The sequence below is a fragment of the Oncorhynchus kisutch genome, linkage group LG1, assembly GCF_002021735.2.
Source record: "Oncorhynchus kisutch isolate 150728-3 linkage group LG1, Okis_V2, whole genome shotgun sequence".
NCBI classification, from domain to species: Eukaryota; Metazoa; Chordata; class Actinopteri; order Salmoniformes; family Salmonidae; genus Oncorhynchus; species Oncorhynchus kisutch.
In genome coordinates this window covers 76,266,834-76,279,432 of record NC_034174.2, presented here as the reverse complement: position 1 = coordinate 76,279,432, position 12,599 = coordinate 76,266,834, and the positions used below count along the sequence as shown (strand labels likewise).

The window sequence follows — 12,599 nt, the reverse complement described above, 5'->3', positions numbered from 1 at the left end:
GACTATCATTGTTTTTCAACAGGACAATGACCCAAAACACACCTCCAGGCTGTGTAAGGGCTATTTGACCAAGAATGAGAGTGATGGAGTGCTGCATCAGATGACCTGGCATCTACAATCACCAGATCTCAACCCAATTGAGATGGTTTGGGATGAGCTGGACCACAGAGTGAAGGAAAAGCTGCCAAAAAGGGCTCAGCATATGTGGGAACTCTGTGGGAGCAAGATGTACATATAGGAAGAAACATAATACTGTACCACAAGAGAAAGATACACTTACGAGTGCATTTGCCATTCTGGTAAAATGCATTGTCTATTGTATAGGACAGGAGGCCAGAGTAAGGCCATGAGAGCATAGGACAGCTGGACATACCAAGGTCAGAGGGACACACAAAGGAGGGGGTCAGCCAAATGACCAACTGATGGACTATAGACATAGGCCATATATTTTTAGGACATGAACAGAAGAGACAAAGTCTACTAGTCCTAATAAGGACAAGCCAAACATAGGGGGGCCATAGGATAAGATGGGCATGTATTATTTTTGTGACATGAAGAGGTCCTGTCACCATTATAACTTGACTGAAAGCAGATATGGGCGTTATCGAGCTGAACAAGCAGGATGCACAGATTGGGATATAATGGTGGCAGATGGACTGAGGGAAATCATTTCATTTGCATGTGGGATGGACTCATATGTTGTATGTGTATAAATCAGAGCCAGTGCTCTGGACAAGTGTGTGTTCCGCGGACCATCTAGGCTTCTGATATGTTTGTATTAAAAGCCTATATTGAATTCACAAGTTGTTGCAAGTGTTATATTTTGTAACGATCCTCCACGACATCTTCTTCAAGAATATTGGAAAAGCATTCCAGGTCACTACCTCATGAAGTTGGTTGAGATTATACCAAGAGTGTGCAAAGCTGTCATCAAGGCACAGGGTGGCTACCTTGAAAAATTGAACTTATATTTTGCTTACAACATTATTCCATATGTGTTATTCCATAGTTTTGATGTCTTCACTATTATCCTACAATGTAGAAAACAGTCAAATAAAGAAAAGCCCTGTAATGATTAAGGACAAACGTTTGACTGGTTCTGTACAACAAGGAAAGTTGAAAGACATACCCATTAAAATCATTGAAAACAAATGCAACAACATCATTTGACCACACTAATAGTATTTTTGACCACACTTCCTTATGTCTCATAAGCGACAGTAAAACCTGATGAAGGGTTTTAAAAAGAAATGTTAACATCTTTAGGACCAACAAAAATTATACAAGAGGCCTATGCTCCTTATAAAAAATGAATTATTATAGATTAGTACATTTTAAAATTAATGTGATAAGCAGAAGTTGATCAGATAATGGATTTAATTATTAATCTATTGAATACATGAATACACAGAGTATTGTTGAAACATTATTCTACATTATACAGTTATTTAATGGATAACAGGAGTTGATGAAATAAGACACAGCCCTGAACCCCCCCCACCCCACCACTCCTACTCCCCCCCACACAGAACTCCTACTCCAAGACGCTTGATACATATTGATCCAGAGCTGCATATTATCTACACATGTTACCATGGTAATCAGACTTAGTTAGAGAATGGGAAATGGATGACTCTTTACAAGATGTTTTCTATTGAAACTTTATAAAGGGATCTGGAACCGGTGCCGGAGAGGAGGGAGATGAAAGAAAACATGTTTGTGATTTCTGGTGTTTTTTCAGTGACCCTGAATGAGCAAAGCTCTTTCCACATAGACAGGAGTAAGGTTTCTCTCCAGTGTGTATTCGCTGGTGTGTTGTCAGATTGAAATCTTGAGCAAAACTCTTCCCACACTGATCACAGCTATAAGGTCTCTCTCCAGTGTGTATTCGTTGGTGTATAGTTAGGGATCCTGATTGATTGAAGCTCTTCCCACACTGATCACAGCTATAAGGCTTCTCTCCTGTGTGTATGCGTTGGTGTGCAGTCAGGGTGGAATCTTGAGCAAAACCCTTCCCACACTGATCACAGCTATAAGGCTTCTCTCCTGTGTGTATTCGTTGGTGTATAGTTAGGTATCCTGATTGATTGAAGCTCTTCCCACACTGATCACAGCTATAAGCCTTCTCTCCTGTGTGTATGCGTTGGTGTGCAGTCAGGGTGGAATCTTGAGCAAAACTCTTCCCACACTGATCACAGCTATAAGGCTTCTCTCCTGTGTGTATTCGTTGGTGTATAGTTAGGTATCCTGATTGATTGAAGCTCTTCCCACACTGATCACAGCTATAAGGCTTCTCTCCTGTGTGTATGCGTTGGTGTGCAGTCAGGGTGGAATCTTGAGCAAAACCCTTCCCACACTGATCACAGCTATAAGGCTTCTCTCCTGTGTGTATGCGTTGGTGTGTAACCAGGGATCCTGAATGATTGAAGCTCTTCCCACACTGATCACAGCTATAAGGCTTCTCTCCTGTGTGTATGCGTTGGTGTTTAGTCAGGTCTCCTAATTGATTGAAGCTCTTCCCACACTGATCACAGCTATAATACGTCTCTCCTGTGTGTTTGCACTGGTGTTCAGTCAGGTGTCCTGACTTCCTGAAGCTCTTCCCACACTGAATACAGATATAAGGCTTCTCTCCTGTATGTATGCGTTGGTGTGAAGTCAGATTTCCTGAATGATTGAAGCTCTTCCCACACTGATCACAGCGATAAGGCTTCTCTCCTGTGTGTATGTATTGATGTGTAATCAGGGAACCTGAATGATTGAAGCTCTTCCCACACTGATCACAGCTATAAGGCTTCTCTCCTGTGTGTATGCGTTTGTGTGTAGTCAGAGTTCCGGACAGTGAAAAGCTCTTCCCACACTCTTCACAGCTGTAAGGCTTCTCTCCTGTGTGTATGCGTTTGTGTCTAGTCAGGTGTCCTGAGTTCTTGAAGCTCTTCCCACACTGATCACAGCTATAATGCTTCTCTCCTGTGTGTATGCGTTGGTGTCTTGTCAGATCTCCTGATTGATTGAAGCTCTTTCCACACTGATCACAGCTGTAAGGCTTCTCTCCTGTGTGCATGCGTTGGTGTCTAGTCAGGTGTCCTGACTTCTGGAAGCTCTTCCCACACTGATCACAGCTGTAAGGCTTCTCTCCTGTGTGTATGTGTTTGTGTCTAGTCAGGTGTCCTGAGTTCCTGAAGCTCTTCCCACACTGATCACAGCTGTAAGGCTTCTCTCCTGTGTGTATGCGTTGGTGTGTTGTCAGGGCCCTTGATTGACTGAAGGTCATCCCACAATCAAAGCAGGGGTAAGGCCTCTCCCCTGTATGAATTCTCTGAGATTTTAAGGTTTTAGATGCAGCAGAACTCTTCCCGCACTGAGAACAGTGGTACGGTTTCTCTCCAGTGTTACACTGCTGGTAAATGATCAATTCCCTCTGTTTAGCAAAACTCTTCCCCCAGTCAAAGCAGCAGTGGTGAGGTTTCTTCCCTATACCTCTATGCCGGTGTTTATTGAAACGTCCTGATCTGGAGAGACTCTTCTCTGTCTTGTCAGCATCACGATGTTGTCGAGGCTCCCCAGATGACAAGCCTCTCCCGCTGAGAGAGCAACGGTCAGGGCTGTCCCCTGTGAAAGAAAGATATTGAATAGCATGGACATCTGAAATCAGGCTACCTGATGGGACTTTGATAAATGCTGAAAATTGGCAATCAAAATAAATGTACTACCACAGTGACCATATTATCTTTTAGAAGCATATTTGATTCCGATTTCGGACATATTAAGTTTGTATGTGAAAACAATTTCTAAGATGTATACTTTCAGTTTTCCCTGAACTCACTGCACTCGAGCAGAAGGAGGACGCTTGCGCTGCTTGTGCTAGAACATATGCAGATTAAATATGCCTCTATGAATCTGATGAAGGCCTTTACGTGGCCTAATACATTTTAAAAATTGCTCAGAAAACCAGGTGTTTTTAACAGCGTCACTTTGATTGTCAACTTAAGCCAATTAAGATAAGCAGAGTAAGGTGTTTAGGTGACTAATGCCATACTCTGCCTACTGCCACAACTAGTTTAATGTCAAATTATGATTGTGGATGTGTTGGATTCTTGCTTGAAATATACCTATTCATGTTACCATACTAGAACTTGTTGATTACCTTGCATGTAGAAAGAATGTATATGTTGGGGTCAATGGAGGGTGGATAGGAACTAAGTGTATGGGAAGTTATTGAGTGAGACAAGGGGGAGTGCAGAAAGTTAACACTCTCTGTTATTTCCTAAGGAGAGAGGCAAAGGGCAACAGTCTGGTTTCAGTCACTGATAAATTGGACAGCTGTGGATTAGAGAGGAGCGAGGAATTTGGGGGTAGGCCGATGAAGTGAGAAGAAACAGTCCTACTTGACACATATACTTCCACGCCCACCAAGGTTCTAGCATCAGGCAAGGCCATGACAACACCAATTAGAGGAACCAATTAAGTTCCTGCCGAGCAACAGAAATGTCTTGGCTGTTTTAGATGTGCAAGGAGTTATTTATTTATTTATTTACCTTTATTTAACCAGGTAGGCAAGTTGAGAACAAGTTCTCATTTACAATTGCGACCTGGCCAAGATAAAGCAAAGCAGTTCGACAGATAAAACGACACAGAGTTACACATGGAGTAAAAACAAACATACAGTCAATAATGCAGTATAAACAAGTCTATATACAATGTGAGCAAATGAGGTGAGAAGGGAGGTAAAGGCAAAAAAGGCCAAGATGGCAAAGTAAATACAATATAGCAAGTAAAATACTGGAATAGTGGTTTTGCAATGGAAGAATGTGCAAAGTAGAAATAAAAAAATAATGGGGTGCAAAGGAGCTAAATAAATAAATAAATTAAAATTAAATACAGTTGGGAAAGAGGTAGTTGTTTGGGCTAAATTATAGGTGGGCTATGTACAGGTGCAGTAATCTGTGAGCTGCTCTGACAGTTGGTGCTTAAAGCTAGTGAGGGAGATAAGTGTTTCCAGTTTCAGAGATTTTTGTAGTTCGTTCCAGTCATTGGCAGCAGAGAACTGGAAGGAGAGGCGGCCAAAGAAAGAATTGGTTTTGGGGGTGACTAGAGAGATATACCTGCTGGAGCGTGTGCTACAGGTGGGAGATGCTATGGTGACCAGCGAGCTGAGATAAGGGGGGACTTTACCTAGCAGGGTCTTGTAGATGACATGGAGCCAGTGGGTTTGGCGACGAGTATGAAGCGAGGGCCAGCCAACGAGAGCGTACAGGTCGCAATGGTGGGTAGTATATGGGGCTTTGGTGATAAAACGGATTGCACTGTGATAGACTGCATCCAATTTGTTGAGTAGGGTATTGGAGGCTATTTTGTAAATGACATCGCCAAAGTCGAGGATTGGTAGGATGGTCAGTTTTACAAGGGTATGTTTGGCAGCATGAGTGAAGGATGCTTTGTTGCGAAATAGGAAGCCAATTCTAGATTTAACTTTGGATTGGAGATGTTTGATATGGGTCTGGAAGGAGAGTTTACAATCTAACCAGACACCTAAGTATTTGTAGTTGTCCACGTATTCTAAGTCAGAGCCGTCCAGAGTAGTGATGTTGGACAGGCGGGTAGGTGCAGGCAGCGATCGGTTGAAGAGCATGCATTTAGTTTTACTTGCATTCAAGAGCAATTGGAGGCCACGGAAGGAGAGTTGTATGGCATTGAAGCTTGCCTGGAGGGTTGTTAACACAGTGTCCAGAGAAGGGCCGGAAGTATACAGAATGGTGTCGTCTGCGTAGAGGTGGATCAGGGACTCACCAGCAGCAAGAGCGACCTCATTGATGTATACAGAGAAGAGAGTCGGTCCAAGAATTGAACCCTGTGGCACCCCCATAGAGACTGCCAGAGGTCCGGACAGCAGACCCTCCGATTTGACACACTGAACTCTATCAGAGAAGTAGTTGGTGAACCAGGCGAGGCAATCATTTGAGAAACCAAGGCTGTCGAGTCTGCCGATGAGGATATGGTGATTGACAGAGTCGAAAGCCTTGGCCAGATCAATGAATACGGCTGCACAGTAATGTTTCTTATCGATGGCGGTTAAGATATCGTTTAGGACCTTGAGCGTGGCTGAGGTGCACCCATGACCAGCTCTGAAACCAGATTGCATAGCAGAGAAGGTATGGTGAGATTCGAAATGGTCGGTAATCTGTTTGTTGACTTGGCTTTCGAAGACCTTAGAAAGGCACGGTAGGATAGATATAGGTCTGTAGCAGTTTGGGTCAAGAGTGTCCCCCCCTTTGAAGAGGGGGATGACCGCAGCTGCTTTCCAATCTTTGGGAATCTCAGACGACACGAAAGAGAGGTTGAACAGGCTAGTAATAGGGGTGGCAACAATTTCGGCAGATAATTTTAGAAAGAAAGGGTCCAGATTGTCTAGCCCGGCTGATTTGTAGGGGTCCAGATATTGCAGCTCTTTCAGAACATCAGCTGAATGGATTTGGGAGAAGGAGAAATGGGGAAGGCTTGGGCGAGTTGCTGTTGGGGGTGCAGTGCTGTTGTCCGGGGTAGGAGTAGCCAGGTGGAAAGCATGGCCAGCCGTAGAAAAATGCTTATTGAAATTCTCAATTATGGTGGATTTATCAGTGGTGACAGTGTTTCCTATCTTCAGTGCAGTGGGCAGCTGGGAGGAGGTGTTCTTATTCTCCATGGACTTTACAGTGTCCCAGAACTTTTTTGAGTTAGTGTTGCAGGAAGCAAATTTCTGCTTGAAAAAGCTAGCCTTGGCTTTTCTAACTGCCTGTGTATAATGATTTCTAGCTTCCCTGAACAGCTGCATATCACGGGGGCTGTTCGATGCTAATGCAGAACGCCATAGGATGTTTTTGTGTTGGTTAAGGGCAGTCAGGTCTGGGGAGAACCAAGGGCTATATCTGTTCCTGGTTCTAAATTTTTTCGAATGGGGCATGTTTATTTAGGATGGTTAGGAAGGCATTTTTAAAAAATATCCAGGCATCCTCTACTGACGGGATGAGATCAATATCCTTCCAGGATACCCCGGCCAGGTCGATTAGAAAGGCCTGCTCGCAGAAGTGTTTCAGGGAGCGTTTTACAGTGATGAGTGGCGGTCGTTTGACCGCTGACCCATTACGGATGCAGGCAATGAGGCAGTGATCGCTGAGATCTTGGTTGAAGACAGCAGAGGTGTATTTAGAGGGGAAGTTGGTTAGGATGATAAGTTGACTCCGCCTAGTAGGAGGATATAAATATATGTGCTTGTGTAATCAGGTCTTTGCAGCTGTATGACCCAGTGGGTGAAGAATCTTGGATTGAGCCTTTCCAAGTTATGAGTTTTTACTCTGTTTGTTCAGAACCTAACACATGTAAACATACTCATTGTAAAGCACTAGTTATTTTGTTGCTTTGACAAAGTCCTTCCTGAAGGTTATTATGGATGTGATTAGTAATTCATTTACATCTGTCCCTCATTTTAAAGGTCTACCCTGTTACATGAACTGAACTCTTGTTTTAATATGGTGAAACTATTCTTAAAAAAAAAAAAGGTTTTCAAAAGAAACATTGAACATCTAATAGTCAAATCAGAGTAAAAGCAGGTGGTTCTACTCTATCGATTTACTGCTATTTTGTGGTGGGAAACTGAGCATCTCAACCCTTCTATCCAGACACAGACATGATAGAGATGTTTTAACAATAACTTTTTATGTGAAGACTGCATTCAATTACTACTTCCTGTTGCACAATACTAGCTTCCATTCCCCCCGTCACAAGCAGATTCATGGCTGATTTAAAGGACCGTTTTACCCATGTAATCAGGTGGTTCTGTTGTTTTCAGTCGTCCCCTGTTACGGCCAACCCTGTTACTTTATTTGGCACATTGGCTCTTAGTGTAGTCATATTTTTATTCAATGTCTTGTTTTTTCTGAAGTTGAACATGTGCTCTCTATTACAGAATGGTAAAATTAGGTGAATTTTTTACACATTTAAAAATGGGTGGAATGACCCAGATATTTTCATATATAATTGATCAATTAATGACTAAAGTGCATAAAGATGGCAGGATTCTGATATGACGTCATTGTTTTAGCACTATCCACTGAGTTCTGAAACTACGGTGCGCGACATTGAACAATGTTCCAATAAATCTACAATCACCGCCATCTTGAAGCTAAAATTGGGATCATGTTAAATGTGCTAATGTCCATACCAACAAAACAGTAAAGGAGAGCAATGTAGAATACAGTGAACTCAGCAAAAGGAGTAACTGTGCTATCGTTTCAGAAGCAGACTGTAGTCTAATCTACACACAATGGTTCTTACTTAATGAAATGAAATCTCCATCTTCCTTCTCTTCTTCTTCTCCTCCTCCTCTCTGCCCCGGTGTTTTCCTGCAGTCAACCAGACCCAGCAGTAAAGCGGTCCCGGGAGACGTTTGACCTGGGGACTCCGGGAGGGTGGAGGGGAACGGAATAGCTTTGTCCTGTTGGCCACAATAAATATTAAACAGTATCATTAAACCAAATATTTTATTAATTTAGTCCACACCTCTAATTTCGGTGCATCTCTAGAATATCAACTTTTTGCTTAAATGTTCAATCGTTCACAACTTCCTACTAATCTAATAGTATTGGGTTGGTGGAGGCATGGGCTAGTTTCCACCATATGTATTATATTGGATTTTTTTCCCCATATATTTGTTTTTAACCTTTATTTAACCAGGCAAGTCAGTTAAGAACAAATTATTATTTTCAATGACGGCCTAGGAACAGTGGGTTAACTGCCTGTTCAGGGGCAGAACGACAGAGTTGTACCTTGTCAAGTCAGGGATTTGAACTTGCAACCGGTTCCGGTTGCTAGTCCAACACTAACCACTAGGCTACCCTGTCGCCCCAATATACAGATGGATCAAAAGACCCAAGGACAGGTCAGACTGGACCAGCCTTTGTTGAACAGGAAAGTGAGGTGGCTGTCAGGAGACGTATTACAGACCACCTGGCTGTGTACATGGCAGAGCTGATGGCCGTACTGCAGTGGGCAGAAGAAGTCAAACCAGACAGTGTAGTCATATGTTCTGACTCATGTGCTGCATTGATGAGTCTGCAATCATTTAGACAAGCAGACAAGGAGCACTACATGAGGGAATTCAAATTCATGCCCAGGTGAGACAGATACAGCGGGGAGAATTCAAATGAATTACTTAAAAATCATACAATGTGATTTTCTTGATTTTTGTTCAAGATTCCGTCTCTCACAGTTGAAGTGTACCTATGATAAATATTCCAGACCTCTACATGCTTTGTAAGTAGGAAAACATGCTTATTGACAGTATATCAAATACTTGTTCTCCCCACTATAGGTGTCCATATAAGCTTTGCTTGGAAGGGAATGAGGAAGTAGATGTGCTAGCTAAACAGGCCCATAGGAGACAGGAAGTGGAGGTGCCATGAGAAAAGCAGAGGCTGAGGGAATGATATGGGCAGTGGTGGTGCAGAGATGGCAGGAGCAGTGACAATAAGGGCAGGCCTCTATTCATTGTTTATATTTTAGTCATTTAGCAGACACTGATCTAGAGCGACTTACAGGAGCAATTAGGGTTAAGTTGCTCAAAGGCACACAAACAGATTTTTTCACCTAGTCGGCTCAGGTTACTGACCCAACGCTATAAACCACTAGGCTACCTGCCACCCCTACTCCAGGTACAGAGTAAAGTAGGGGAGGATGGTAGGAATGGACATAAGAGAGGAGGCTTTCCTTACAAGGCTAAGAGTAGGACACAGCCAGCTGCATAAGTTATTAAATGTGATAGGAAATCATTCAACAGGAAGATGTGATTACTGCCAGGAAACAGAGACAGTGGAGAATGTACTGATACAGTGTGGGCAGTATGATAGGGAAACAGAGACAGTGGAGAATGTACTGATACAGTGTGGGCAGTATGATAGGGAAACAGAGACAGTGGAGAATATACTGATACAGTGTGGGCAGTATGATAGGGAAACAGAGACAGTGGAGAATGTACTGATACAGTGTGGGCAGTATGATAGGGAAACAGAGACTGTGGAGAATGTACTGATACAGTGTGGGCAGTATGATAGGGAAACAGAGACTGTGGAGAATGTACTGATACAGTGTGGGCAGTATGATAGGGAAACAGAGACAGTGGAGAATATACTGATACAGTGTGGGCAGTATGATAGGGAAACAGAGACTGTGGAGAATGTACTGATACAGTGTGGGCAGTATGATAGGGAAACAGAGACTGTGGAGAATGTACTGATACAGTGTGGGCAGTATGATAGGGAAACAGAGACTGTGGAGAATGTACTGATACAGTGTGGGCAGTATGATAGGGAAAACAGAGACTGTGGAGAATGTACTGATACAGTGTGGGCAGTATGATAGGGAAACAGAGACAGTGGAGAATGTACTGATACAGTGTGGGCAGTATGATAGGGAAACAGAGACTGATCCAGTATGAGGGAGAAAGGGGTACAGGAATTGAGTTTGATACGTGTACTGAGTAAAACATTGTTAGATACAGTTGCAAATATTTATCTTTAAGAGAAACGGGGAAGGCAGATAGGATTTAGTTCCTTGATCCCCGTCACTGGCCCACACTCCAATACAGTAGGTGGCGTAATGCACTATAACGTTGAGTGTCAACCGCCAATAAACCCCACAGGAGATTATGTATTTTCAGTATCTGGTCATTTAATGGATAATCTGACTTTCAAAATCAGTGATGAACAAGTGCACACTTTGGGAGGAAGGATAATTAAGTAATAAACACAGATTCCTACACATGATACATTAGTAGGTTACTTTTCTGAAGGAAAAAAAAAAAGCCAAACACAGAAATGTGGAGGATCAAAGATGATGAAAACTAGGCCTAGACATTTATACAACACAGCAGACCTATACTGTTAAAAGGAAACCAGACTTACCGGATCCATTGAGGAAGCTATTGCTCCTTTATCAGACAACTTGTTATATAAATGATATCCTGAATTGCAAAAAAACAAAAACAAAAAGTCAACAGTAGTATAGTTACTTTGTTTAAGTGTTCACAAGAGGTCTGCCGGAAGGCGTGATTTCCTTCAGCAGTAAGGGGCAATATCATGTATATTCATACCCCTCTACATAAAACCCATTGGGTGACTGGTTGAGTTATCTTAAGTGCTTCACGTTACTGAGGCCTAAACGAAACAAAACATGGCGGACAATTTATCTTACTTCGGATCTGAAACCTAATAGTAAGCATCAACTTCAATGACAATTAACATAAAGTTAAAACACGAATCTTACATTCCTGCCCCACAATAACATTGTCGCCGAGGATGGCTAACTAACGTTAGTGTTTGATTCAGATCATCCGTTTTGTCATAAAACAGCCTAGCTAGGTAGCGAAATGCTAACTAGACTCGGGAGTTCGTGTGGGTTCTTCAGGAGTCTGTGGGTTTGATATTATTCCACCATGGGCAACAACAACTGGCTACTAGTTCGTTTTCTGACAAATGTTCAACTCAGAGCCAGTTTATCCACTGACCACCGCATTTGAAAGAACAACAGGCTGGCTAGTTAGTATTCTGGCTCACACTGGCCATGCAGTAGCAAAATACACAGCTATCTCGATTTAAGAGTTCCTGGTAGAGATATTTAAAGAAATTTGAATATAGGAACCCCATTCGGTAATGAATGGAGGAACGTATATCGCCTCACCCAGCAGACGGTCGACCAATCTTGTTCACGGTGTCATGCTGGGTCACAAGGTTGCTAAACGAATCGTCACTCAATCCTTTCTCATAGTCAGGGAATGAGTCGAGAAACCTGCATATTTTCCTCCGAAGTAAATAATGTCCCGATTCCAAATCTATACGATATTACAGAGAACAAGTAAATTATCTCACATGCGGGAAAAGATTTGCAATGACCAGATTCGATTTATTCTTCTTCGGTGGGCTTTAATGGTGGGTGGCATTCAATATCTTGCATTACCGCCCCCAACTGGACGTTAGTATAAATCCATTATACTTCAGGGACAGGCAGAAATGTACGCAATTACTGTATTTCTCGGTGGAAAATGGACGAGTGTCATGCTTTTTCAATTTCAGTCTGGGGAGGGATTAGTATTTTATTTATTTAGTCCAGGGGAGAGTCATGTAATGACAGTATTTGCCACCATTTTGGAACTTACGTACTGAATTACCATTCAACTTCGTGGTACAACCCTGCTCTCTCTCTCTCTCTCTCTCTCTCTGAATTCAATTTAAGAGTCTTTAATGGCATGGGAAGCATATGATTACTTTGCCAAAGTAAGTGAAATAGATCATAAATAAAAGTGAAATAAACAATTAAAAAAATTGACAGTAAACAACTCACATAAGTTTCAAAAGAATAAAGACATTTCAAATGTCATATTAAAATCAAATTGTATTGGCCACATACACGTGTTTAGTAGATGTTATTGCAGGTGTCGAAAAATGCTTGTTATTCTAGCTCTGACAGTGCAGTAATATCTAACAAGTAATATCTAACAATTTCACAACATATACCCAATACACACAAATATAAGTAAGGAATGGAATTAAGAATATATACATATATTGACG

The 12,599-nt window shown here is 42.2% G+C and overlaps 1 protein-coding gene across 8 annotated transcripts in view; it reads right to left on the bottom strand.

Annotated features, from left to right (window-relative positions):
- LOC116375810 (zinc finger protein 271-like) overlaps positions 1 to 11,949 on the bottom strand; it is a 40,981-nt gene extending 29,032 nt beyond the window's left edge. For 2 of the 8 annotated variants that reach the window (XM_031833463.1, XM_031833493.1), the window contains exons 1-4: positions 11,710 to 11,949; positions 10,935 to 10,993; positions 8,311 to 8,470; positions 2,215 to 3,612 (exon numbers count right to left, since the gene is read on the bottom strand). In XM_031833463.1, the coding sequence (XP_031689323.1) occupies positions 2,215 to 3,612; positions 8,311 to 8,470; positions 10,935 to 10,943 (1,567 nt within the window). In that variant the 5' untranslated portion in view covers positions 10,944 to 10,993; positions 11,710 to 11,949. Of the gene's footprint in view, positions 1 to 1,359; positions 3,613 to 8,310; positions 8,471 to 10,934; positions 10,994 to 11,709 lie in introns of those variants that run through there. The other 6 variants (XM_031833455.1, XM_031833472.1, XM_031833503.1 and 3 more) reach the window with 6 other exon arrangements.
- Positions 11,950 to 12,599: the final 650 nt, after the last annotated feature.